At 44.7% G+C, this 27,749-nt stretch overlaps 2 protein-coding genes across 8 annotated transcripts in view; one reads left to right on the top strand and one right to left on the bottom strand.

The window, feature by feature from the left end:
• Positions 1 to 27,749, bottom strand: part of LOC119975763 (mediator of RNA polymerase II transcription subunit 12-like protein) — a 640,706-nt gene that overhangs the window by 198,980 nt on the left and 413,977 nt on the right. The window lies entirely within an intron of this gene.
• Positions 1,302 to 17,873, top strand: LOC119975768 (P2Y purinoceptor 13-like). Of its 5 annotated transcripts, XM_038815602.1 has the most exons (4): positions 1,302 to 1,752; positions 9,036 to 9,151; positions 14,109 to 14,199; positions 16,365 to 17,873. In XM_038815602.1, exon 4 carries the CDS (start codon positions 16,404 to 16,406, stop codon positions 17,418 to 17,420), a length of 1,017 nt encoding a protein of 338 aa, XP_038671530.1. In that variant the 5' UTR covers positions 1,302 to 1,752; positions 9,036 to 9,151; positions 14,109 to 14,199; positions 16,365 to 16,403; the 3' UTR covers positions 17,421 to 17,873. The 5 variants fall into 5 exon arrangements, with proteins under 5 accessions (XP_038671530.1, XP_038671528.1, XP_038671531.1 ...); XM_038815600.1 differs by lacking the exon at positions 14,109 to 14,199; XM_038815603.1 differs by lacking the exons at positions 9,036 to 9,151; positions 14,109 to 14,199.

Here is a 27,749-nt window from a genome sequence, read left to right as displayed (position 1 = left end):
TCAACATCACTTCATGATAGCTAGAAAATAAGTGTGCAGTCAAACACATAGATGTATATAAAACATCACCAACAGCAAAAATTGCACCTACTCATCGTATCCCTGACCCCTTAGAAGTATATTTAGTTGACATTTGAACCCATTTATTTAATTAATCCCATTAGCTTATCTTCTCCCAGTCTTTCCGGGTTAGTTTGAAATCAACGCTTCAATGACACATTTCCAAGAGATACGAAGCACACCACCCCCTCACAAAATAATTCACTTAAATTCCATGTCTCACAGAAATCTGACTAAATTACCCGAAAGCTAAATTTAACAAATCATCTCTCTGGGTTAGTCACTGTACTTTTGCGACCTTCTCCATGTTATCCAATGACGTGACGATGAGAAGATTAAGAGATTTGATATCATGGGGAGTTCTGGACAGAGGAGATAGGGTGCAGCTGGTCTCATTGGCAGAAAGGTCAAGAACCAGAGGGCACCACCTGAAAGTCATTGGCAAAAGAAGCAATGGTGACATAGGGCACAACATTTTTCTGCAAATGGGTCAGGGTCTGGGATGCACTGCTGGACAGGGAGGTAGAGGTAGACTCAGTCGAGGCTTTAACAATAGAATTGGATCATGAATGGAAGAGGAAATGTTTGACAGGCTGCAGGGAAAGGGAGGGGAAGTGGGACTAGGCATTGACTGCTTGCAGAGAGCCAGCACAGGGTGTGATGGGCAAAATGGCCTCCTGTGCTCTCACCATTCTCCAATTCTACGTTACAAAGTTTGGAAGGTTGTGATCTGGAGGATCACTGGACATATGTGATGAGATCGGCATTTTAGAAATTTTGCTTGACTGCAAGCAAAAAAACAGATGATCACAAAGGGAAAGACGGTGGCATATTAGTAATAATAATAATAGCTTATTGTCACAAGTAGGCTTCAATGAAGTTACTGTGAAAAGCCCCTAGTCGCTGCATTCCGGCGCCTGTTCGGCGAGGCCGGTACGGGAATTGAACCCGCGTTGCTGCCTTGTTCAGCATTCCAAGCCAGCTATTAAAAGCCCCTCGTCGCCACATTCCGGCGCCTGTTTGGGGAGGCCGGTACGGGAATTGAACCCGCGTTGCTGCCTTGTTCTGCATCGCAAGCCAGCTATTTAGCCCACTGTGCTGGTTTCGCCAGCAGCGTCCACACCCATGAAAGCAGGAAAGAAAACTATGGGCGTTACAGCTATATAATCTGAAGTACATTTCTCTGAGGAACAAATGTTTCTCACAGAAGAACTTCCCCTGATGCAGATGGCTCCATCCTTCCCTGATGTTTCTCACTGATGTGGCTGCTGTTTCATGGCTAAGGGGGTAGACTGCAGACAGGGACCGCCATTAAGTACAAATTAAACAGTTGTTTAGAGAACTGTGTCGTAAAGAAAATTGTACTTGGCTTCAAATTAAAGGTCAGCCTAACAGGCAGAGTTTTACCAAAGCGTGATTTTCTCACTTGGTAGATAGTCAATGAGATCTTCAACTATCAGGTATGCTTATGTCAAGACAATTATACAACCGATAAATAAGGTTACAAAATTAAGGACACAAAACTCTTTCAATTTACTTTACGCTGTTAACATTGCAGCCAACAGGAAGATCAAAAAAACCACACGCCAACTTATCAAGTACAACAGGGCAAGGAGATAAATTTTGCTCTGAGAAGTAACTATACCATTTCAATGTCCGCGAAGCAAGGAGCATCTTCAAACTGTTTGAAGCGTAAGTACTTTTTATTTACAAGAGAGTTATCCTCAGAGGCTTATCCTCAGAGTTCCGGCTCTGAGTTATGAGGAACAGATGGAGAAATATAGACTTTTCAATCTGGAAAAGGGGGCGTGCAAGATGATAGAACACATTAATGTCAGACTGTTAAGGGAGTGGAAGTGTAAACTGGGCCATTTCTATAAATGATTTACAAAAGTTGAATACAGAGACATGGGTTAAAACTAGGTTTTAGTCTTATTAATATCCAGCAATTTATATTCACATGGTGAAATGTGCGAAAAATAAAAATGCGCGGGATAGTGGCTCACACTGAAGGCAAAAGGTTGTTCTTTCTGACGTACGTATTTAATGACCCAGGCTTGGATGTAAAGGACAGGGGAATGGCACTAAGTCACAATGCTCATTTGGAAAGCAGTTGCAGACAGGATGGGTCAAATGGCCTCCGGTGCCGTAACAATCCTGTGGTTCTGCGACAAGTTGAGAAGGCTGTAGAAAATAAAAAGGAATCCTTATCTTTACAAATAGAGGAACAGTGCACAAAAGCAAGAATGGTATGCCAAACCTTTACACATTAGTTTGGGCTCAGCTGGAGTATCGTGTTCAATTCCGAGCAGGATTCTTTCAGAAGGATAACAAGGCCTTGGAGAGAGTGACAAAGAGGTTTACTGGAATAGTACCTGAGATAAAGGGCTTTAGTTCCATGGAGAAACTGGAATAGCTGGGTTTCTTTGTCTTGGATTAGCAACGGTCAAGAAGAGATTTGATGGGGGTGTTCACAATTATGAATGGTTTCGATAGATAAATACAGAGAAACTGTTTCCAGTGTCACAATGATGAGTAAAGCTGACAAAAGTACAAGTGGCGCCATGCGGTAACGTTTTCTTTGACACTGTGAGTTTCTTTTAATCTGGAATACACTGACTGAAAGAGTGCTGGAAGCATTTTCAGAAAACACTAAGTGAAAAGCAAGCGACACAGCTAAGAGGAATGTGCAAGGATTTGGAAATTATCGGCTAGCCTTACAAAGAGATGGCAGAGGCATGAAGGGTTTTAGTTATAGTTTCCTACTCTGTCGTCTCATTCTCTAATTCAATGAAAAGAGGAAGGTTGTAGGATCTTTCTAGCTGGTTAGATTAAGAGGAGCTGAATCATCTTTCACATGCATAAATCGCTTGTGGTCCTGTGTGGCACAACCTGGTGTCGTAAATAAACATATGCAACTCCACGGTATGAGAACATTTTCAAAGCAGACTTTTATTGTTATTTGTTGAATGTCTGAATATTACACAAAAACACACGCAGACAACGCATTATTAAAATGAGATATGCCCAAAAAGGTATAATGCATTTGCCCTCATCATTTTCTGGAAAATGTCATTGGTCGTGTTGTGCACAAAAGAAATCATGTCCAGGGCAACCGCAATAATGCTGAGTCTCGGAATCAAACAGCTGACAAAGGGAAAAAGAAGCCGGAGCCAAGGCAGAAAAAAATGCCCCTTTGGTCGTGCTGTGCACATTCCCCCCAAAATATATTTCCAAAGTGGTGAAAAATGCAAGGCGGTATGTGGAAACAGCTAAAAGTAACAAACAAATTAGGAAATGTATTGTCATGTAGCACAGGATGAATTTATTGATTAACAGAAGGTTGATGAAGGGAATGCGGTGGATGTTATCTATATGAACTTTGAGAAAGTGTCTGGCAAGTTTCCACTTAGCAAGCTGGTTAATAAAATTAAGGTTCAGGGAACAGGAGGGTCAGTGTCCAATTGGATTCAATGGAGGCAGTGGCACAGTGATATTGTCACTGGACTAGTTAATCAAAGACTCAGAGTAATGCTCTGGGGATTCAGATGGTGAAATCTGAATACAATAAAAATGTGGAATTAAAAGTCTGACGATGATCATGAAACTATTGTCGATTGTCATCAAAACCCATCTGGTTCACCAATGTCCTTTTGGAAAGGAAACCTACCATCCTTACCTGGCTGATTCTCAACTGCCCCCTCAAGGGCAATTAGGGATGGGCAATAAATGCTGGCACAGCCTGCGACACCCACATCCCATGAACGCTAAAAACAAAATTGGCTTAAGGACAGAAAACAGTCATAGTAAACAGTTATCATTCAGACTGGAGGGTGGACAGACAGTCGCATTCGCAAAGGGCCAGTGCTACCACTGCTGTTTTCTGCTATATATAAATGACTTGGATCTTGGAATATGGTGTGAAATTTCAAAATGATGGTATCAAACTTGGTGGGGTGTCAAAAAGGGAGGATGATACCAATCGCCTGCAACCAGATCTAGATTGGCTTGAGGACCTAGCCGATGGAATTTAACATAGAAAAGTGTGGAGTCATGCATTTTAACAGAACGGAGAGCGAGAGGCAATATGAACTAAATTATGCAATTCTAAAGTGTGTTCAGGGACAGAGATATCTGTGGATTTATGTACACTGCTATCTTGGAAAAGCTAACAAGCCTCACCAAAAAAACAGTTAAGAGCTCATGCGTTGAGGGCAGTACACAAGGATGGACAGGATTTAGCTAACTAACAGGAGACAGAGAGATGGGATCAAATGGGTCATTTTCAAGTTGGTAAACTGTAACTAGTGGAGTGTCACATGCCTATGTACCCCTTCTGTGTCCATCCGTGTGCAAGGTTTTGCAGGCTCTCTTGATCCAAGCCAATTATTTCCTTCTCTTTGTCTTTGCCCTTCGATGCTCTCTCTTCCCCTGTCTGTCACCCAGTCATGCCACCCTTTCATTTATCTTCTCTAGGGTGCGTCTCTCCTTTTGCACAGCCAACATAGTCTCCTGTACTCTGCAGGCAGGCCAATAACCACCCCCTCTCCATCTTCTTCCAAAAGCCCCTTCGCTTGAACAAGGCCTGAACCTTTGGATTTTATTTTTGATTATTTGTGTAATGGTGACTGTTCCTAAGACGTTTAATCACTGGCAAGGTCAATACAAGCGTGGGCAGGACAGGCATTAGCACCAACTAAGAATAATCAGCCATAATGGTTCTTCAGTTTTTACCATTTCAGTGAATTCACATCTTTCCCACATTGTTGGATCCCAATTATCTTAACATTATTAAAACATAATCACACATAGACCACAATGATACTATCACTAAATTAACAACCTTTACAGATGAGAAAAAAGAAGAAAACCAAAATCACACCAAATTAATAGTTTGTTTCCTTTTTAAAATATGGCACTGATTGGTGAGATTACTCGTCAATCTACTCTTTCCCTTTTCACATCCATTTGATTGAATCTTATATGGCTGCTGTGGTGAACGTCAATTAAATGAATCCAAACAAGTGTTTCGATTGTCACTGCAGCAAGGGGTTTCCATTCTTGTTAAGAGGAGCACATGGCCATTTTCACAGGGAAACCACAGTACAAGAAACCCCTTTAAAGACAGGATGAAAATTTCAATCTTCACCAATTCACAGAATTGTTGCGGCACAAAAGGAGGCCATGCAGCAATCATGTCTACACCGTCTCCCCATCGAGCACCGTGACTTAGTACCAATTCCCTGCTGTTTCCCCGTACCCCTGCACATTGCTTCTGTTCAAATAATTAGCGAATGTCCTCTTGAATGCCCGATTGAGCCTTTTTCCACCTCCAGGCAGTGCAGTTCACATTTGCTTCTTTTACAAATCACTTTAGATCTGTGCTCTGTCGTTCATTCGATTTGTTTCCTAGCAGAAGTTTCTCCCTGTCTATTCTGTCCTGCCGCTTCATGATTTTGAACATCGCTATCAAATCTCCTCTCAGCCTTCTTCTCTCCAAGGAGAACAGTCATAACGTCTCCAATCCATCCTCATGACTGAAGTTTCTCATCCCTGGAACCAATCTTGTAAACTTCTTCTACACTCTCTCCAATGCGTTCACATCCTTCCCATAGTGTGACGCCCAGAACTGTACACGGGCAATGAAAACAAGACAGAATGTCATTAGATAGTGCTCAGAACGGCACTCTGTTTTGTTGGATGGATCGCACCCTGTGCCACTCCCACAACCCACTGTACCACTTCATAACATATCCTGCCCCATCTTTTTGTTTTATAAATTTAGAGTACCAAATTATTTTTTTTCCAATTAAGGGGCAATTTATTGTGGCCAATCCACCTAACCTGCACATAGAACATAGAACAGTACAGCACAGAACAGGCCCTTCAGCCTTCGATGTTGTGCCGAGCCATGATCACCCTACTCAAACCCACATATCCACCCTATACCCGTAACCCAACAACCCCCCACCCTTAACCTTACTTTTTAGGACACTACGGGCAATTTAGCATGGCCAATCCACCTAACCCGCACATTTTTGGACTGTGGGAGGAAACCGGAGCACCCGGAGGAAACCCACGCACACACGGGGAGGACGTGCAGACTCCGCACAGACAGTGACCCAGCCGGGATTCGAACCTGGGTCCTCAACGCAGCAGTCCCAGTGCTAACCACTGCGCTGCCCTATCCTGTCCCACCTGACTGGTTGATTGGCGACCCCAGATCCAGAGTCTAGACTCTAGGATGACTACAGATGATCCTCCTCTCAATTTGTTCCATCCCTCCCTCCCCTGTCATTACCAGAAGTCCTTTTAATATTATGGTCGAGAGATTCTATATATGTGGTTTGAGTAAAAATTCCCAAACTGTAATGACTTCCCCTTAAATATATCGATGTTAGTTGCTTTAACAACTTGGATGTAGCAACAAGTTCCACGTTCTGCACAGTTTCAACTGAATTTCCCATTGGGTTTATTGGTAACTGGATTGTATTTTTAGTCTCTATTTAACTTCACCCACCAGTGGTAACATCCCTATGTCTAATCAAATACTGATTGAAGTAATTTTGTTTTAAACTCAGGCCACATTCTGTTTACACTATTTTTCATAATTGCTGGGCAATTAATTTAGCATAATTTTCTTAACAAAGCTGGCAACTTAAGTAAAATGTTACCTATAAATGATGATACATGGTATTGTGTTTAGAATTTACTCATAGCTCATCTCAAAGTGCCGTTCTATGTTTAATATTGGCACGGTGGTGCAGTGGTTAGCACTGCTGCCTCACGGCGCCGAGGACGAGTTTGCACATTCTCCCCGAGTCTGTCTGGGTCTCACCAATGCGTTCACATCCTTCCTATAGCGTGACCCACAACCCAAAGATGCGCAGGGTAGGTGGATTGACCATGATAAAATAGCCCCTTAATTGGAAATTTTTTAAAATATATTCTTCGCCAATTACAGTAAGTCAGCCTCTGCTTCCGGTTGAGAGTTTCTCCTTCTTTGTGGTAACAGATCATGGGAGACTGATGAAAGAGGTCACATTTTCTGTTGTTTAAAGACACGTTAAATATTCTTGCAGGAAGTCTGTGAACGCCTTCAAAACAAGTATATCGATATACAGATCGGCTGTATTATATCATACATCAGTCAGCTGCTACTTGACAGCTGGAGGTGCCTATTCATGAACGGGCATCGTCACAATCTCCTCCTTCCCCGCCCCTCCCCCACAAATACATAGGTATGTTGACCTTGGTGATGAAAAATCCATGATCCATTTTATGTCAACTAAGACATCCTAATTAAAAGGCACTTGCGGGAATTTCTCTTTTAAAATACTGATTTGTCCCTTTTCGAAACATAGTGATAGTGAAGCGGAACTAAAAGGAGAAACTTATGTTGGCCCATCGGGGCTGTATTCACTCAGTGGTGAAACTTTGTAACTCTTGAAGTAGATGATTAGGCTTTATATATTACCCTGTTTCCTCTACAAATGAGAACAGTGCAGCATTGCATAAGCATTTTCTCTCATTCTTTCTCCTTAATTTAAATTGGTGACCTTCACTACACCCCATGATCAGTGGCGTCTCAAGCTTACTGATAAAAATGAAGAAGCAAAACACAGCAGCTTTCCTTCCTGTAAGGGAAGTAAAGAGACAAGTGGAAATGTTACTTAAACCTTCAGAATCTGTGAACACAGAATTGTATTTACTGGAGCATAACTTAACATCAGGTACAACCCCCCCCCCCCCCCCCCCCCCCCCCACCCCGAAGTATAAGATTAAGAGAGCTTTTAGCACAATCACAATGAAGTTTTTTCGAGGTGTAAAGAGGGAGGAAATTCAGGGGAGATTTGTTTCTGATCATCCTTACTCACATCTTGGGAAATCTTCTTCAGATCCCAGGACAAAGGGGTTTGCTGGATTGACACCCCGTACTCCACTCACTCACTAGTGGCACCAGTGTGTACCATCTGCAAGATGCACTGCAGCAGCTTCCCATTGGCTCATTCGACTGCACCTTTCTAAACTTGGACAAAATAAAAAAGATTCGGGACCTGGGCAGTAGTTAGTCAATCTGTCTGGTTGGGCAGGAACGTCCCATAGAATCATAGAATCCCAACAGTGCAGAAGGAGGCCATTTGGTCCATCGAGTCTGGACCAATCCTCCTCTCTGAAAGCATTCCACCCAGATCCAATCCCCAACCCCATCCCCGTAACCCCGCCCAACCTTTGGACACTTGGGGCAATTTAGCATGACCAATCCACCTAACCTGCACATCTTTGGACTCTGGGAAGAAACCGGAGCACCCGGAGAAAATCCACAAGGAGGATGCGAGAACTCCACACAGGCAGTCAGCCGAAGTCGGAATTGAACCTGGGGCCCTGGCACTGTGAGGTAGCAGTGCTAACCACTGTTTTGAAACATCACTGCATGCTGTTAGGCACAAGGTAAACACTTCACTTCTTTCAGGGAACAAGATCAAATTCTGCTTAATATGTGAAATACCAAATACATTGGCTAATGCTCACTCATAAATGAAATAAGCAAAAAATATCACCAAGGCTTTTGTACAGAACCGGGAACACGGCCTGGTAGTGAATGGAATTGGACGTTTACAGCAACTAACAGCACACACAGGTGATCAAATACCAGACAGAAAACTCAGCTAGGATCCCATTAAGAACTAGGGAAAGCCATCCATGGTATGTAGCTGGTCAGGGTTCAAGATGTATTTTATGGATGTCAAATTTATATCCCAAATTGTTTACCCAGTTGCCACTGGAGAGGTCGGGGAAGAATTTCACAGTTCTTTTTTTAATAAGCTGTGCAAAGATGACCAGAGCAAGTGGGACACAGCGTCATAAGGGAATGAGCTCAGAATACCAAACGCTTTGCAAATCAGACATGAAACCACAATTGCAAAACGCTTTGGCCAAAAATACTTACCATCCCAACATCCTGTTTCATTTAGATCAGACCCAAGTACAGAAGGACTTTGAGAAGCTTAACACAGAAACGAAAATATCAAAGCTCTGGGAGACATTCGATGTTGCTACCTCTGGGCGCAGTGCTTCCAACATAAATCAGGTATGAACAAATGCTTATTGGATATTTGACAGTAGTATAAAGCTAGGTCCTGTGAAGAAGTCAAACTACAAAAGGAAAGCTTGACTTATCATAAAGCTTCTATAGCTTCTATAGATCCTTCGAATGCATTTAAACCGGTAACTACCAAAGGAAGATATCAGGCCATCATTTGCTCTCACATGAAATCTATTCTTAGTTAGACTGAACCTTGCCCATCGGAGGTTCAAGATAAAAATGTGCAGCAAGGCAAACAGGACACCTGAAAGCTATGATGATCTAGCAGGCTCAAGGAGGTACGTGATCTGGACCTTTAGTTAAGCGGAAGGAAATGACCACTACGGCAGCATACAACAGGATGGGACTAATGGAAGTGCCGATCCCAGTTCAGGCCGCTGTTTAAAGTGTAAGGAAGCGAGCCCCAGCTGGGCAGCCCACTAGCGGGGAAGCTCACATTCTAATAGTCCCACGTGAAGAGCGATTGATGTACCCCCTTGGGCCTCGTCAGGGTTAATACACCCCCCCCCCCCCGCCCCAGTCCGAGCAAATTCCCTAATCGAGGTGGTCCACGGGCTTCAGTCCAGTCTTCTCCCTGGTTCTGACCTTGTATGAAACCGGCCTCATTTCCTCCATCACAACCCCTGGGACCCACTCAGCACCATCCTCAGAATTCTGTAACTGGTGGCGAGGGTGTCTCACACTAGTGGGAGTCGACTGAGGGCGTCAGTGTTTTCTATCTGTACTCCCGGGCGACACTCAAATGCATATTTGTGAGCCACTAAAAGCAACGGCCAATATTGGATTAGAGGTGAGGCAATCGGAAGAATCCCCTCATTCCCCTTGAAAAGGGCTGCCAGGGGCTTATGGTCAGTGATCATTTAAAAATGGCCCCTGTAGATACACTGTAGGAACTTTTTCACTGTGCACACCACAGACAATCCTTCTATCCCCATTTGGGCGTAGCAGTGCTCCACATTGGCCAGGGTCCTGGGTGCATATTGTTATGGGCCAGGGTTTAGAGAATCCCAAAGTGTATCATGGAGTTCGCCTGACCACAACTTTTAATAGATTGTGGCATGGGGAGCACATGGCCCACTCTACAGGTGTGGTACCGCAGAAATGGAAAAGTATTTTTTAAAGCAAAACAATGTTTATTCTATGAACTCAAGTGAACCTTTTTAAAACATACATTGAACATCTTAGCAACCATTAATTCAAATACAACCCCCAAAGAATACAACGCTAAGTAATCCTTTAAGCTTTCCTTTTAACATCCATAAGACTTAAAACACCTTTTACCAGAAGCACATCAGGTTAAAGTCACTACTGTTATTAGTTTTAAATCACCAGGATTGATTTACAGTCTTGAGATTACAGAGAGAGACTCTAATACACCTTCTGGTTGTGACTGCAGCTATCCAGCTCTGAAAATGAAACTAAAACACACCCTGCAGCAAACAGCCTAAAACGAAAGTAAAAAAGCTGACAGACAGCCCAGCTCGACCCACTCTCACTGCAGTAACAAACACCCATTTCTTAAAGATACTCTCACTACAGATACTTATATACACACCCATTTATAAATACCCATTTCTTAAAGGTACTCTTACATGACAATATGCTATAAATAGGTTAGGACATCACCCCACCAGTGGGTCAACGCTGCTCCAACGCCATAAGGGGAGGCATCGTATGTGTGGGACAAGCAGCCTTGTAGCGTCTTAAGTGTGTCAACAGCTGGGAGGATAATACATAGAATATAGACCATACAGTGCAGAAGGAGGCCATTCGGCCCATCGAGTCTGCACAGACCCACTTAAGCCCTCACTTCCACCCTATCCCCGTAAGCCAATAACCCCTCCTAACCTTTTTGGACACTACGGGCAATTTAGAATGGCCAATCCACTTAACCTGCACATCTTTGGACTGTGGGAGGAAACCAGAGCACCTGGAGGAAACCCACGCAAACATGGGGAGAACGTGCAGACTCCGCACAGACAGTGACCTAGCGGGGAATTGAACCTGTGACACCGGCGCTGTGAAGCCACAGTGCTAACCACTTGTGCTACCGTGCTGCCCACCAGTAACTCCATCTTTACTCTGGCAAACGCCTGTGGTGTTCCCCATGCATATGTTTGGTTCTTTTTCAGTGGTGCGTTGCAATGGAGTGGCCAGATTTTGGAAAAACTTCCAATTGTAATTCACAAGCCCCGAAACAACTTCAGCTCATTCGTGTTTTCAGGTGTCGGGGCTTCCTTTATGGCCTGGACCTTTCCCCGACGGGGTGCAATCCATCTTTATCGACGCTGTATCCCAGGTACCTAACCGCGTTCGCCTGAAACACGCGCTTGCCTCTTTTTAAGGTGAACGCCTGCTTTGGTGAACCATGTCCAAACTGTGCACGTTTTCTTACTTGGTGGCTCCTGAAATGAGCACATCGTCCAGCTACACCGTTACACTGGGCAGCTCTTGGAGGTTGCCTGCCATGATTCTTTGAAACATCGCACATGTGGATGAGACCTGAAGGGAAGCCATGTGTATTTGTACAAACCTCTGTGGGTATTGATGGTAAGAAGTCTTACAACACCAGGTTAAAGTCCAACAGGTTTGTTTCAAACACGAGCTTTCGGAGCACGGCTCCTTCTTCACCTGAAGAAGGAGCCGTGCTCCGAAAGCTCGTGTTTGAAACAAACCTGTTGGACTTTAACCTGGTGTTGTAAGACTTCTTACTGTGCTCACCCCAGTCCAACGCCGGCATCTCCACATCATGGCTGGTATTGATGGTAACATACTTCCGCAATAGATCATAAATTCATAAGCTATAGGACCAGAATCAGGCATTCAGCCCATCGAGTCTGCTCTGCCATTCGATCATGGCTGATACGTTCCTCATCTGCTACCTACAATGTTACAGACCAAGAGCTGGATTGCAAAATCAGCCAAAGCATCTCCTCCCTAGAACACTGACCTAGGTGCGGAAGTCGGCAATTTAGCCTCCCAAGCCTGACACACTCAATGTGATCATGGCTGATCCCAAGCTGGCTGGAACTTCACCCTTCTGCCCGTTGTCCAAAACCCTTCAACACATTACCAATTAAAAATCTGCCTAACTCATCCTTAAATTTACTCACTGTGCCAGCATCCACCGCACTCTGGGTAGCGAATTCCACAGATTCACAACCCTTTGGGAGAAGTAGTTTTTCCTCAAATCTGTTTTAAATTTGCTACCTCTTATTCTAAGATTATGACCTCTCGTTTTAGAATGCTCCACAGAGGAAGCATCAGATCCACGTCTACTTTATCCATACCTTTCAGCATCTTGTATATCTCAATTTGATCTCCCCCCATTCTTCTAAACTCTAGAGAGTATCGGCCTAAACTGTTCAATCTCGCCTCATATGACAAACCCCTCATCTCTGCAATCTAGTGAACCTCCTCTGAGCTGCCTCCAATGCCACTTCATCTTTTCTCAAATAAAGGGCAGCAAAGGACAGCACGGTAGCATAGTGGTTAGCACAATTGCTTCACAGCTCCAGGGTCCCAGGTTCGATTCCTGGCTTGGGTCACTGTCTGTGCGGAGTCTGCACGTTCTCCCCGTGTGTGCGTAGGTTTCTTCCGGGTGCTCTGGTTTTCTCCCACAGTCCAAAGATGTGCAGGTTAGGTGGATTGGCCATGCTAAATTTCCCTTAGTGTCCAAAATTGCCCTTAGTGTTGGGTGGGGTTACTGGGTTATGGGGATAGGGGTGGGGGTGTGGGCTTGGGTAGGGTGCTCTTTCCACGAGCCGGTGCAGACTCGATGGGCTGAATGAGCTCCTTCTGCACTGTAAATTCTATGATATGATTCTATGATAAGAGGACCAAAACTGTGCACCAAGACTCCAGGTGCAGTCTTACCAATACCTTGTATAGTTGCAACATTTCCTGAACTTTCTACTCAATTCCTTTTGCTATAAATGCCAACATTCCATTTGCTTTCCTTATTATCTGCTGTAGCTGCATGCTCGTTTTCTGTGAATCATGCATGAGGACACCCAGATCCCTCTGCATCGGGGCACTCCGAAGTCTCTCCCCATGTATTTATTCATTTATTTTATACATTTAGAGTACCCAATTCATTCTTTCCAATTAAGGGGCAATTTAGTATGGCCAATCCACCTACCCTGCACACCTTTGGGTTGTGGGGGCAAAACCCACAAAAACACAGGGAGAATGTGCAAACTCCACACGGACCGTGACCCAGGGCTGGGATCGAAACTGGGTCCTTAGCGCCATGAGGCAGCAGTGCTAACCACTGCACCGCCGTGCTGCTCGCCTCTCCCCATTTAGATCATAAGTTGGCTTTCCACTTTTTTCCACCAAAACGCATGACCGTACACTTATCCATGTTAAACTCCATCTGCCACATTTTGGCCCACTCTCCTAACCTATCTATATCCATTTGTAAGGTTCTTATTTCCTCACCGAAACTTACTGTCCCACCTATTTTTGGGTCACATGTGAATTTGGCTGTAGAACCTTTTATCCCTGTTGTTAATATAGATTGTAAATAGCTGGGGCCCAGGGACCGAACACTGTTGCACCCCACTTGTTACATCTTGCCATCCAGAAATTGCTATGTCTCGCAGTAAGTGTGGTTCATGTTGAGCTTTGTGAATGCATGGCCCCCAACTAGCTTTGTGTACAGGTCTTCCACACATGGCATGGGATACTGGTCAAAGGACTGTTCACTCCCAACTTGCAGTCACTGTAAAGGCGGACCGACTTATCCAGCTTCAACACCGGGACCACTGGTGCTGCCCATTCTGTGAATTGGACCAGGCAATGCCAAAGCATTCCAAACGTCGCAATTCAGTTCCTACCTTCACAGGGAGGCATAGTGGACCAGTTGTGCCCTGATGTATTTGAACTGGGCCTCTGGATCAATACAGGATTTTGCTCCAGCCCCTTTTATTTTTCCTAGGCTCTCCTGGAAAACCACTGGATATTTCCTCAGGACCTCGTACAGACCGGCGGTGCCCATTTGGAAGATTTGCTGCCAGTCGAGATGAAGGGTCTGTAGCCAATCGCGGTTGGGGCCCTTGCACCACTATTAGCGGAAGCCCGTATGTCTGTTGTCTGTGGCAACCGGTGTCACGGCGGCACCTATGATGTTCAACAGCTCCATGGTGTACTTTGCCAGTTGAGTCTTGGTAGCACACAAGCCCAAGGGCAGCATGCTCATTCGGAGCCGACAAAAGGGTTGTTGACCAACAGTGGAGGCCGCAGCCCCCATGTCAATCGGGTGACCGTTGACGTGGAGCCTGATCTGAATTGGGGCGACTTTAGGAGCTGTGATGCAATTCAGCTGCATCAGGTTGTCCTTCTTGGGTTGGGCAACGTGCAAGGCCCTGTAAATATCCAATGTCCTCAGGCGGGAATTTCCAGTCGTTGTGTGGGTGTGGCCAGAGAATCTTGCCTTGGGAATCAGTAGTAAGACTGAGAGCTTTTTTAAAATTCATTTATGGGATGTGAGCGTCACTATTGCCCATCCCTAATTGCCCATCAGGTGGCATTGATGAGCTGACTTCTTGAACCACTACAATCCATGTGGTGCAGATGCACCCACAGTGCTGTTGGGGAGGGAGTTCAGCGATTTTGATCCAGTGACATAGAAGCGACGGCGATACATCTCCAAGTCAGGATGGTGGATAGCTTGGAGGGGGACTTGCAGGTGGTGCTGTCGGGTGAATTCAATGTTAAATCAAGATCAAGAAAGATAAATAAAGAGAGGGAAATAAAGGTTGGATTGGACCGAGAGAAAAGGAAGACAAAGGAAAAGTTTGGGGTGGCACGGTGGCGCAGTGGTTAGCACTGCTACCTTACGGAGCCAAGGACCCAGGTTCGATCTTGGCCCTGGGTCACTGTCCCTGTGGAGTTTGCACATTCTCCCCGTGTCTGTGTGGGTCTCACCCCCACAACCTAAAGATGTGCAGAGTAGGTGAATTGGCCATGCTAAATTACCCCTTAACTGGGAAATAAAATCAAAAAGAAAAAGTTGTAGAAGTTTTAATTTTAAATTTGGAAGAACTGCAGCAACATCTAAAACCTGAAGCAATGAGATTTTTTTACATTTGTAGTTAATTTCCAGTGCACAAAGCTAATTGCAGTGCAGTGCACCTTCTGGATGTCTGTACTTATCGGTGTACCAGCTCCTTATCTTGCCTTACTATTCATACATAAATAGCTAGATAGCTTCACTGTTATTTTGAGAGATAAATTACAGCTACGAATGGCTTCCTCAGCTATTTTGCAACCAAGTGGCTGGCTGGTGGGTTCTAAAGTGTGAACTCTGCAACGTTGGGTCCTTCTGTGCCCACGTATTTCTGCATTTCTCTTCATTTGGTGATATACAGCTGCCAGCCTTGGCTTAGTGACAGCACACTTGCCTCTGAATCAGCAGATTTGAGGGTTCAATTCTCACTCGAGATTTGAGCATTAAATCCAGGCAGCAGTGGGGCCTCCAGTGCTCCCTGAGCTGGCCTTCCCCTTTAGACATTAAACTGAGGTTCTGTCTATCCTCTTATGTAAATATTAAAGATTCCAGACCAGCAGTTCGAAGAAGAGTAGTTAGTTCCCTGGCCAAAAATGATCCCTCCACCAAAACCAAAAACTCATTACTTGGTAAATTATCTCACTGCTGTATGTGGGACCATGCTGGGCACAAGTTGGTTGTCACATTTTAGACATTGCAACAGTGATGGTATTTTCAGAAAGTACTTTGGAACCCCCTGAAGTCACTCGTGAACTATATCACTGCAAGTTCTTGACCATCATATTAAATCCCCAACAAAAATAATTCCTGCGATAACAGCATCGCCTTCCTTTGCATAGAAGGCACTGGCTTGTGCAAGTCAGGATAAGTCGGTCCGCTGAATCCACAGAATCCCTACAGTGCATAAAGAGGCCATCGGGGCTATCAAGTCCGAACTGAGCCTGCGAAAGAGAACCCCACCACCCAGCCGCCGCCCCATCCCCGTGACCTCGCAACCTAACCTGCACATCCTTTGCACACTGGGGGACAACTTGAGCATCGCTGAGGGGTTTGCAGGGAAATGTTCAAAACAAACTTGGAAAAGTAAAAAAAAAAATTACTGACTGCGTTGTAAAAAAAAAGAAATGGCGATGATCGTAATTTTGAAAACGCTAACTTGGCAACTCGTGGTTATTTGTTCTGCAGCAAACAAGACTCAGCGTCGATCTTTAGAATTCTTCCGCCATGAACGTCACTTCTCACCCCCTGAACGTAACGTCACAAGGCAAGTGTCTTCGGAATGCCCAGGTTACCCAGGTGGTGTTCCCAGTGCTTTACACTGTCCTCTTCGTCATTGGTGCCATCCTCAACCTTCTGGCCGTCAAAATATTTTCACAGATCCCCAGCCATACTACCTTCACCGTCCTCCTGAAAAACATTCTCGTTGCTGATTTGCTCATGACCCTGACGTTTCCTTTCAAAATACTCAGCGCCAGTCAGCTGGCGCCCTGGCAGGTGAGGTGGTTTGTCTGCCGGTTCTCAGCTGTCATGTTCTACTCCACCATGTACATCAGCATTACCCTCCTTGGGCTGATAAGCTTCGACCGCTTCCTCAAAATCACCAGGCCCTTCAGTAAGTCGTGCTTGCGAAAGGCTAGAGTCAGCAAATTCTTGTGCGCGGCAGTCTGGGCTATCATTTTTCTCATATCCCTGCCCAACGTCATTTTGTCGAACAAAAAGGCCACCAAAGACTCAGTGAAAAAGTGCGTGGGGTTGAAGGGTCCAGCTGGATTGAAGTGGCACGTCATCTCAAATTACATCTGCCAGTTCATCTTCTGGGCCGTGTGCATACTGATGGTCGTGCTTTACACCACAATATCCAGGAAAGTCTATCAGTCTTACAAAAGGTCCAAAAGTACGGACAGCAAAACTCAGAGGAAGACAAAGGCCAAAGTGTTTGTCATCGTGTCGGTCTTCTTCGTCTGCTTTGCGCCGTACCATTTTGTGAGAGTGCCCTACACGCTCAGCCAAGTGGGACATGTGAAGGAATGCTGGAAGCAGAACATGCTGTATTATATTAAGGAGACAACACTCTGGTTGTGCTCTTCAAACATCTGCCTGGACCCATTGATTTACATTTACTTGTGCCACGCATTCAGACAGAAGTTAAGAAAACGTATCAAACATACAGGCACCACGACATTTTCAAGAACCACGCAGAGTATGACAAACGACAATGAAGTCACCGAGAGTGCCCTATAGACTGGATTTCATGTTTTTTTGTTGACGTCATTTCCAACTACGCAATGTTCCATAACTGAGCATTTTTTCCATTATTGAACATTTTAGATTCCAAAGGATTTTAACTGTTACATCTCCACAAAGTGAACTCTCAATACTCTGGAACATGGGAACGGTAGCAACTGATGATTATTATAAATTGTTACTTTTAGTGTTAGAAAATTGTCACTTTTAGTGTCAAATCTTAAAATGTGATATTGTTGCCAAAATGTGATATTTGTTGCCAATATATTTTTGGCACTTATTAATGTGTGCCCTTAACACGAATGGCCTTTATTCAACATATTTCAATTAATGAGTATAGCACACGTGGTAATTGTTAAATCGCAGCCTGCTTTGCGATGTTGGAGTACCTTTTGTAGTCAAAACAGCCACCAATAAATAATGCGAGAGGTAGCTCCGTCAGGAAATGGAGACATGTCCATCAGATTTGGAATTGACGAGGAATACATGAACCAAAAACTAATTACTCTTTTGAAAACCTGTGCAAAGGTTTGTCTTGTGCAATAATCTACAATCTTTCATCATATCCCAGAAAACTCAATGTTGTCAACGTTAAACACACAGTCACACTGCACAAAAGGGAGGCTGGTATCGCTCAGTTGACTGGACAGCTGGTTCGTGATGCAATGCAGAACAAGGCCAGCAGCATGGGGTGAATTCCTGTGCCGGCTGAGGTTATTCATGAAGGCCCCGCTTTCTCAACCTTGCCCCTCGCCTGAGGTGTGGTGATCCTCAGGTTAAATCGTCATCAGTCAGCTCACCCCCTATAGTCATCTGGGGCTACGGCCATTTTGCCGTTACTGCACAGGGGCAGCTCAACAGGCCTTTGCGCAGCTCTCACTTGGGAGTGATCGTACATAAAGCAATTTCTGAAACTGGAACATCGTACACAAACAATGTCATGTATCAAGACATCATGTGTATAAAACATCTGGAAAACAAATGAGCCCAACATCCCTGCCAGACTTCATAACAAATGAAAGATTGTCATTCCTGGCGCGACAGCACATGGCAGATATATGCACATAATCCAACCACAAGATTTACAATAGACCCAAAAATCCAACATTTTAATTTAATCCACAAACAAATCCTTTGGATCAGTGGCAGCTTTTATGTATTAATGCTCATGAATTGAGCAAAGGGTTCATTTGAGAGTCAACTGCTTTGTTGTGCATGTGGGGTCACATGTAGGCCAGACCAGGTAGAATAAAATCCCTCCAGTACCGAAAGAGGCCATTCAGCCCATCGTGTCTGCGCCGACCAATCCCCAACTCAGCCCCGTAACCCCACCTGGAAGCAGTTTACCATAGCCACTCTACCTAACCTGCACATCTTTGGACTGTGGGAGGAAACTGGAGCACCCGGAGGAAACCAATGCAGAAAAGGGGAGAACGTGCAGACTCCGCACAGTTACCCGAGGCCGGAATTGAACCGGGGCCCCAGGAGCTGTGAGGCAGCAGTGCTAACCACGGTGCCACCATGCCGTCGTACGGACGGCAGATGTCCTTCCCTAAAGGACATAAGTGAACCAGACCCGTTTTCTTTCTAACACTCGGCAACTTTTAATTCTAAATTTTTACTGAATTCAAATTCCACCATTTGAACGCAGATCTTGCCCTGGGTCTCTGGATTAATAGTCCTGTGACAATACCACTGTGCCACTGCCTCCTCATTCTGATGGTTCATTAAACCATCTAAGTGCCTTGTTAAGATCACAGCCTTTTCCAGCATCCATTCTCTATCCAAAACATCTGAACAGATTAGATGATTTGACTATGTTAAGCCTCACATCCCGAGCTCTGCAGCATGTAGCATCCACTTCATGACCAACCTCTCCCACCTGGAATTTTGATGCATGCCCTCGGAGTTGAATAACTATGATCAACAATCTTGGCTTTGATTTGGCAGCTTTATGCCAAGGGAACGTTTCGCACTGCGGTATTTACACAAGAATCACAATTGTTTTTATAGTGTTCACGAGATGATTAAACAAAATCCCTGATGGCTCGACTTTGAGGCTATTTTGCTACCTTAAGTTTAAACAAATGTTTTGAGGAAATTAGGGATTGCGTGCAATTCATGTGAAACTGTAGAATGTCAAGGAATGGCACACAATTTCATTGGTCAAATCATCTAATTCAATTGCAGCTCTGCAAGCAATCCTGGGCCATATGGTACAGAAGTTGTGTTTGCTTCTGCGATCTTCCTTTACAGGAGAAAATAATAAGAATAATCTTTATTAGTGTCACAAGTAGGCTGACATTAACATTGCAATCAAGTTACTGTGAAAATCCCCTAGTCACCACACTCCGGCGCCTGTGCGGGTACTCTGAGGGAGAATTCAGAATGCCCAATTCACCTAACAAGCACGTCTTTCGCGACTTTGTGGGAAGAAACCGGAGCACCCGGAGGAAACCCACGCAGACAGGGGGAGAACATGCAGACTCCGCACAGACAGTGACCCAAGCTGGGAATTGAACCTGGGTCCCTGGTGTGGTTAAGCAACAGTGCTAACCACTGTGCTACCGTGCCGCCCATGACAAGTAGGATTAACAATTCGTATTCAGATTAGTAGCCTTGTCACACGAGGCTCACTACATGATCAAACATATTGAGTCAACAGAATATCAAGCACAAATAAAGGTTTTTTTAAAAACAGGCTTGAAGATTGAAGTTGACAAGATCAATTCTAGAGATCCGGCCAACAATACTTAGCAATTTCCAGCTCAAATCTATGAACAGGTTCCTATTATTATGAAATAGCTTTCGATTAATATTCAACATTATTACATATTTGGCAAATACAACAGAGGCTGTAAATACTGCTCATCACCTTGATGCTGTCATTTGGATTTAAAGCAGTGACTTTAATCGCTGCATCATCGCCGGCCGCAGTTTCAGCAGCCTACTCCCTAAATCTCTGGAATTCCTTCCTCAAATCTCTCCAACTCTGCCTCTCTTTCTTCCATTAAGATTTTTCTTAAATCCTACCCCTTTGACCATCGGAGCACATTGTCAGCTGTGCGTACCACCGACAAGATGCACTGCAGGAACTCACCAAAGCACCTCAGTCAGCATCTTCCAAACCCACGACCACTACCAACAAGAGGTAGAAGAGCAGTCAATGCTTGGGAACGCCAACACCTGGAGGTGCCCCTCCAAGTCACTACCACCTTGAACTTGGAAATATATCGCCCACTCCTTGACTGTCGCTGAGGTCAAAACCCTGGATCGCTCTCACCAAAAGCTCCATGGATGTGCCTGCAGCACAGAGGCAGCAGCAGTTCAAGAAGGCAGCTCGCCGTCACCACCTCAATTAGGGATGGACAATAAATGTTGGCCTTGCCGATGATGTACACATCCCACGAATGAATAAAAAAAATTAAAGCTTTTAGCCATGTACAGTAATATTTGCTTGATGAGGCTCGGTGTCGAATTTGTTTTGTTATGCTCTTGTGAAAAACCTTGGGACAATGTAGTTCATTAAAGTTCCTATGTAAATGTAAGCTTTGGTTGTATTAAGCTCTGCAGGAACAAGGACACCTGACAAGGAATACACCGTTTACGCTGTGCACATTTGTAAACTCTCGTTATAGGTCATCTCAGGTCTTTATCCAAAGATATGTAACAAGCTTCCAGCAATATCAAAGAAATGATCAAATCTGACTGTATAATAGATGCAATTTTCATTTTATATTAGATGCAATATTTCAAGAAAACGTTGTGATTTTCATTTTAATTGTTATTATCTTTTGCAATCTCTTCTGCTGATAGCACACATTGTTTGAATACTATTTTAATAAAATAGAAGGGAAATCCTGATCAGTTTAATTTATTTTCAATTTTCTGTTCAACACAGTTGCTGGTCGAAAACAAAGCCTTCGGCCTTTCTTGTATTTAATGTTTTTTTTTAGTTTTAGAGTGCCCAATTCATTTTTACCAATTAAGGGGCAATTTAGCATGGCGAATCCACCTACCCTGCACATCTTTGGGTTGTGGGGGTGAAATCCACGCAAACACGGGGAGAGTGTGCAAACTCCACACGACAGTGACCCAGAGCCAGGATCGAACCTTGGATCTCGGCGCAGTGAGACAGCAGTGCTAACCGTGCCTTCTGCCTTTCTTAACTCTTAGGAGTCAATATTTTTTTCCCCTGCTTACAATGACTTGATACATCTTTTCTCACAAGGTACAAGTCAGTGGGATATCGCATCAACTGTGTGGTGAGATAACTCTTCATAACTATTCTAATTCCACAATGGTCATCCATGAAACTATTCAGTCAATGAAATAGCTTTAGATTTAAAACTTACACTTCAAATTGTTCTGAAGGGGTCTGGACATCAGAACACCAGAGCTGTGATACATATAGCTCAGTGGAAGAATGGAACATTATTCCTCATTTTTCCTTTTTCTTTTGTTTTATACATTTAGAGTGCACAATTTTTTTTTTCCCAATCGAGGGGAAAATTAGCATGGCCAATCCACCTACCCCATACATCTTTGGGTTGTGGGGGCGAGACCCACACAGACACCAGGAGAATGTGCAAACTCCACATGGACAGTGACCCGGGGCCGGGATGAAACCCGGGTCCTCGGCGCCGTGAGGCAGCAGTGCTAATCACCGTGCTGCCTATTCCTCATTATTCCTAACGTGGCAAAAGGAGGTTTTGAAAAGAGCTTTCCATTTTAATCATCACTGCAGTGCAAGCCAGGTGTTATTATCCAATGGGATTTTAGACTTGTCCATTGACATTAGCAACGCTGGATGGGGTTTAAATTAGTCGAGTTTAAATTATCCCCAGTTTCTGAGGAAGCATAAATAAGCATTCCAGTTTATGGATCTGGTTGGGTCCCGCGCTTGTGCCAAATGGATGAGGGTTGCAAAAAAAAACCCATCTTCAATCGTCACGTTTCAATCTGCAATAGCAACCCTACACAAAGAACTTTTATTTATACAGTATCTTTCACAACCTCGGAACATCCCACGGGGCTTTGCTGCCAATGAAGCACTTTCAATGCTGAGTCAGTGTTGCGAAATAGGGTAAAATGGCAGCCAATATGTGCACTGCAAGCTCCCCACAAACACCAGGCGAAAAATGCCACATAACCAGATTGCACCACACGAGGGATGCGTTGACCAGGACACTGGGAAACATGTTCGTCTTGGGAAAAAGCCAGGGGGCTTGTTTTTTTTTTACTTTCATCCAATACAGGGCATCCAATAAATTATCTGAAAGGCGATGCACCACTCCCTCAGCACAGCCCAGATAATGTGCTCACATCGCTGGCTCGAATCCACAAACTTCTGATTCGCAGAGCCAGGAGTGCAACCGCAAGACTGTAACAATGTGCATTTATAGAGCACCGTTAACATGGTAAAATTACTCATTGGAGCATTTCCAAACAGAATTTGACACCCGGCAATAGAAGGATGTTTGGAACATGTATCGGTTTTAATGACGATCTTAAAAGAGAGGCCCAGAAAACAACTGCACAGTTTGGGACCGAGACTTGCTGAAGGTGGAGACACACAATGGTGGAGTGATAAAAAGGAGGATGCAAAAGAAAGCAGAATTGGAATCTCAGAGGGTTGGAGGGTTACAGGGCTGGGGAAGTTGGGCAAAGACGCATAAGGACAAGGATGAGCTAATTAAGGCTAAACCCAGTGATTACTTTTTCAGCCAATTTTGCTCTATCTGGGAGTGTTAGTGCTCAGTTTCACCGCTACCAGTCATTGCCGGCTCACTGGGTCCAGTTTAGTTTAAAAACTGGCTTTTGCACTTACAGTAAGTTACTGCATCAACATGCCTGCACATCCCCATTTCATTCTGGCTCACTCGCTGAGTCATCTGGTGTGGCCATCTAAAATGGTCACCCGCAAAGGATAAATAAAGGCAGTTGTGGTCAAGCCAGGACACAGACAGTGCACAGCCCCTGTGTGTTGTGCAAAGGAAAACCAGACCGAATTGAAACTTGCACCTGTTAAAGGTCAATCACCGATTTCCCCAGGACAATAGTCTCAAATTAAAGAACAGCAACAGTAGCAGATTCCCGGCACCACCACCCCTTATTTAGAAAGGCATACGCACTTGGAACAATAAGGACTAGGACCCGCCCAGCCATCAAGGTACCCGCCCCTAATTGGCCGGTATCGATCAGAGTGATCGAGACCCTATCGATCCATTGGATCCTGAGTTAACCCCGCCCAAATGGGCGAGAAAGAGAAGAAGGATCAGAAGCCCTGCGCACTAGGGATCAGTCGCTTTTGGGACTGGCCTGTGCTCACACCAATTGCAGCATAACGATCAGCCAAGATCAAAATCGCAATCGCTGCCCGAGAGAGACGAGCCTCAGCTGAGACGAACCTGACGATTTCCAGCCAACACACGTGGGGACTCAGATAAAGGCCTTATCTACCCGCACAGAGCCGGTCATCCAGAAGTTACATAAAGGTCATCTTAGTTGATAGGTGTAGTTTAATAAGTAACCGTGTGTATCATCACAGAGAGATGTCTTGTGTTTAATAATAAACCGTCTTTTGAACGAACATACTGGTTGTATGCTCATTTGGTCAATACAGGAAACATACTCGCAGCTTGTGGTTTGTTAATAAAAGTAGCAACACTGGAATAGGGCAGCCTGCTGGGTGCAGGGGGCTTTGACGTTTGTTCAGTGAATTGGGGCTTGGATTTGAAGCAGCACAGAAACATACTCATCCCAAACAGCAGCTGGTGGCAGCAAAGCTGCAAACAAGAAACCCAAAGATTTAATTTCAATTAGAGTAATGGGCACATTGCACACATAAATTAAATTATGACCTTACAAGAAGGTTGAGAGTTCAGGTCCAATTTGAGTAACGCAAGTATGTAATCCAGGCTGACACGTATCATAGAATTTACAGTCCATTTGACCCATCGAGTCTGCATCGGCCCTTGGAAAGAGTTCCTTACTCAAACCCACACCGCCAACCTATCCCCATAACCCAGCAACCCCACCTAACGTTTTTTTTTGGACACTAAGGGGCAATTTTAGCACGGCCAATCTATCTAACCTGCACATCTTCTGACTGTGGGAGGAAACCCACGCAGACACGGGGAGAACATACAGACTCCACACAGACAGTCACCCAAACTGGGAATCAAACCAGGGTCCCTGGCACTGTGAAACAATAGTGCTAACCACTGTGCTACCGTGCCACTCCATACGTCACTGCAGCATGCAGCTTACTCGTGCTTTTTGGGTTCACTTGATTGAGTCATAACTGTCTTCATAGTCTGCATGCTGTTCCTTCACTGAAGGGATCAGAACATGTGATTTTTCACCTCGCTGTGTGCTATTTGGAATATCATAAAATCCCCACAGTGCAGAAAGAGGCCATTTGGCCCATCGAGTCTGCACCGACACTTCAAAAGAGCACCGTAACTAGGCCCAAACCCCCACCCTAAGGGGCAATTTATCATGGCCATACCACCGAACCTGCATGTCTTTGGACTGTGGGAGGAAACCGGAGCACCCGGAGGAAACCCATGCAGACACAGGGAGAAAGTGCAAACTCCACATGGTTACGCGAGGTCAGAATCGAACCCGGGTCCATAGCGCTGTGAGGCAGCTGGGCCAATCACTGTGCCATCGTGCCACTCCCAAATATATAGTAGAACCTCAGCCATCAAAAAGTTTCCTATCTTTAGCATCTAGCGAGATAGCTTTGACAGCCTTTCGTCTTGGTTTGTGCCTTAGTGATCAACTGTTAGACGTTGCCATGTGTGGCTCAGGTGCCTCACTCCAGCAGGGCAATCTCTGTATCAACAGTGAAATGAGAAGGTGCACGATTCACTGGCCTCTGCTTCCCTGAGACCTCTCAGCCAGCTGCATTTTCTATTTCGACTCGCAATACCCGTCGAAGACAGTCAGCCTCCAGACGTCGCAGCCGCCATCAACATTTTTACTTTGCATATAGAACATGGGAGTTCTGTTTGTCTTCCCTTCTATTGCGTCCCTCGCTTCCAAGCCGCTCACAGCCCCTGCCAATGTCATCTTATGGCCACTAGGAGGCATAAGTCTGTCTCACTGACAACTTTCTATCCAGTTTAGTGTGAAATGGGTTGCAAAATGAACATCCCATCTGCCTGTTTTGATGGGGCTAAAGGGTTAAAGATCCTATGACATTATTTAAAGAAAAATCAGGAATTCCACCAGGGGTCTAGTCAAAATTCCACTCTCAGCCAAGGTCAAAAACAGATCAACTAGTTATTACACTCACTGCTGTCCATGTAATCTTGACATCTGCAAAATTGCTGCCATGTTTAACTATCGCCGTGATCTACTGGCCGTGTTGTGCCCAAACAGGGGTGCGGCAAAGCCAATAGATGCCGGGAGATCTCTCTTCCTGGATCCCCCCAGCTCGCTATGCCTTGCAAGATTGAACGGCTCATCACGAGACGTCACAATCTGAATACTGCCCATGACAGGCAGATCTGCATATTACAGTGAGACAGCTAGTCTTACTCTAGAATATGATGTCTGTCTGCAGCTCAAACAGATCAGTGTCAGAGGGCACTTTGAGAGTCAGCCACATGGCTGTGGGTCTGGAGTCACATGTATTCCAAACAGGGCAAGGACGGCGGATGTCCTACCCAATTACTGAACCAGGTGGGTTTCTACAATCGATAATGATTTTCATGGTCACCATTACTGAGGCTACAAATGAATTTAAATCCCACCAGCTACACTGATGGGATTTGAACCCATGCCCCTGCAGCGTTAACTTGGCCCTTCAGGCCAGTGGCAATACCACTACGCCGCCATCTCCCCCAACCTGGTTAACCAGCCGATTAAAAAGGATGAATAGGTGTCGTTCTGTCTATCACAAATGGACATTTAATAGAAATGCGTATAAGACATTGGCCGGGCCACATGAGCAGTAGTGTGCATATTTGAGAATCTCACTTTAGCAAAGATAGCGGGGAAAAATGGTGAATGCGGCTTCATTAAGCTGGGACCAGGACTGGGAGACTTGAAAAACGAGAGTGCCGTTCATTGAAGATTAATAAAAATATTCAAAAGAGAAACCGTGTAGAAATATTTCCGCCGTTCAGTTACTTGGAAAGTTAACATTGGACGTCTCGAGGATGAGAAAACTGCTCCCGTACATATTCAGACTGAAAGTCATTCTCACAGAAAAGGAGCCGAAATGGAAAAGCTGGCAGAGCTGAAAAGCAGGGTCAAATGCAGGGATTGACGTCCATAATTATTTCTGCTCGCTGCCCCTAAGATTGAATTTTGTGTCTTGCTGGTAAATCTAAACATTACAAATGAGAAGAAACTGGCCTTTTGGCCCAACAGATCGATGTTGGTATGAATTTCCCTCCTGCGCCTCTCCCCTCAATATAGGAGTTACTCCTGAATTTGCTATCGGACTAATCGGGTCATTGTGGCTCAGGATCATAGTCACCATATTTTATTTACATCGCTGTTTTAGACTTCCCATGTTTACCTTAACAAATTTTCATAATCTTAAAGGCCTCTATTATACCTCCCCCCCCCCCACCCCCCCCCCCCCCCCCCCCACCCCCAACGCCCCCAACCCTCCCCTTTTCCAGAGATAAAACCTCCAACCTGTTCAGTTTTCTCTGACACTTATAACCTCTCAGTTCTGGTATCACCTCTACAAATCTTTTCTTGCAACTTCTGCAGTGCCATTACATCCTTTTTCTAAATAATAGACACATTTTGCCAGTCATTAGTGTGGTAATATGCCTGGAGATAATATTACATGTACTCTGCAGTGACCTCCCACCAGCAGGTAGCATCAGAGATCAGTCAGGTGACTTCCGGCTGCCAGCAGAAGGTTGTAAGGCGCACACGAGGACAGTCGCACGCAAGGATAGTTTCAGCAAGAGTCTACTGCAACTCTGTAATAACTTGGTCTGTATAAGATTCTGATCATTACCTTACCACGTGTACATTAATAAGTTATCGTTCTGGCTAAGTCACCAGCAGTTCTGTAGATTCATTGCAAGACAAGAACACAGAACACAGCAATTAGGTTGAGGTATTTCAATCTAGAAATAATAAATGCAAAAGCTTGGCATATTCCAGTCGAAGCTGAGGCCAGTGACCATCCTTCTCTGAATGGCTTCACCCAAAAGCCATTCAAATCATTTTTCCCTGACGCACATTGTACTCCAGTTGTACATCCCAGACTGTCGGGGTCAATCCTGATTCATCCTGGTATTTTTCAATTAGCAGCACAATGCTAGGTCAGCAGCAATTGTTGGCAGA

The sequence above is a fragment of the Scyliorhinus canicula genome, chromosome 13 (assembly GCF_902713615.1).
Source record: "Scyliorhinus canicula chromosome 13, sScyCan1.1, whole genome shotgun sequence".
Lineage (NCBI taxonomy): Eukaryota > Metazoa > Chordata > Chondrichthyes > Carcharhiniformes > Scyliorhinidae > Scyliorhinus > Scyliorhinus canicula.
This window is presented reverse-complemented; position numbering and strand designations above follow the sequence as displayed.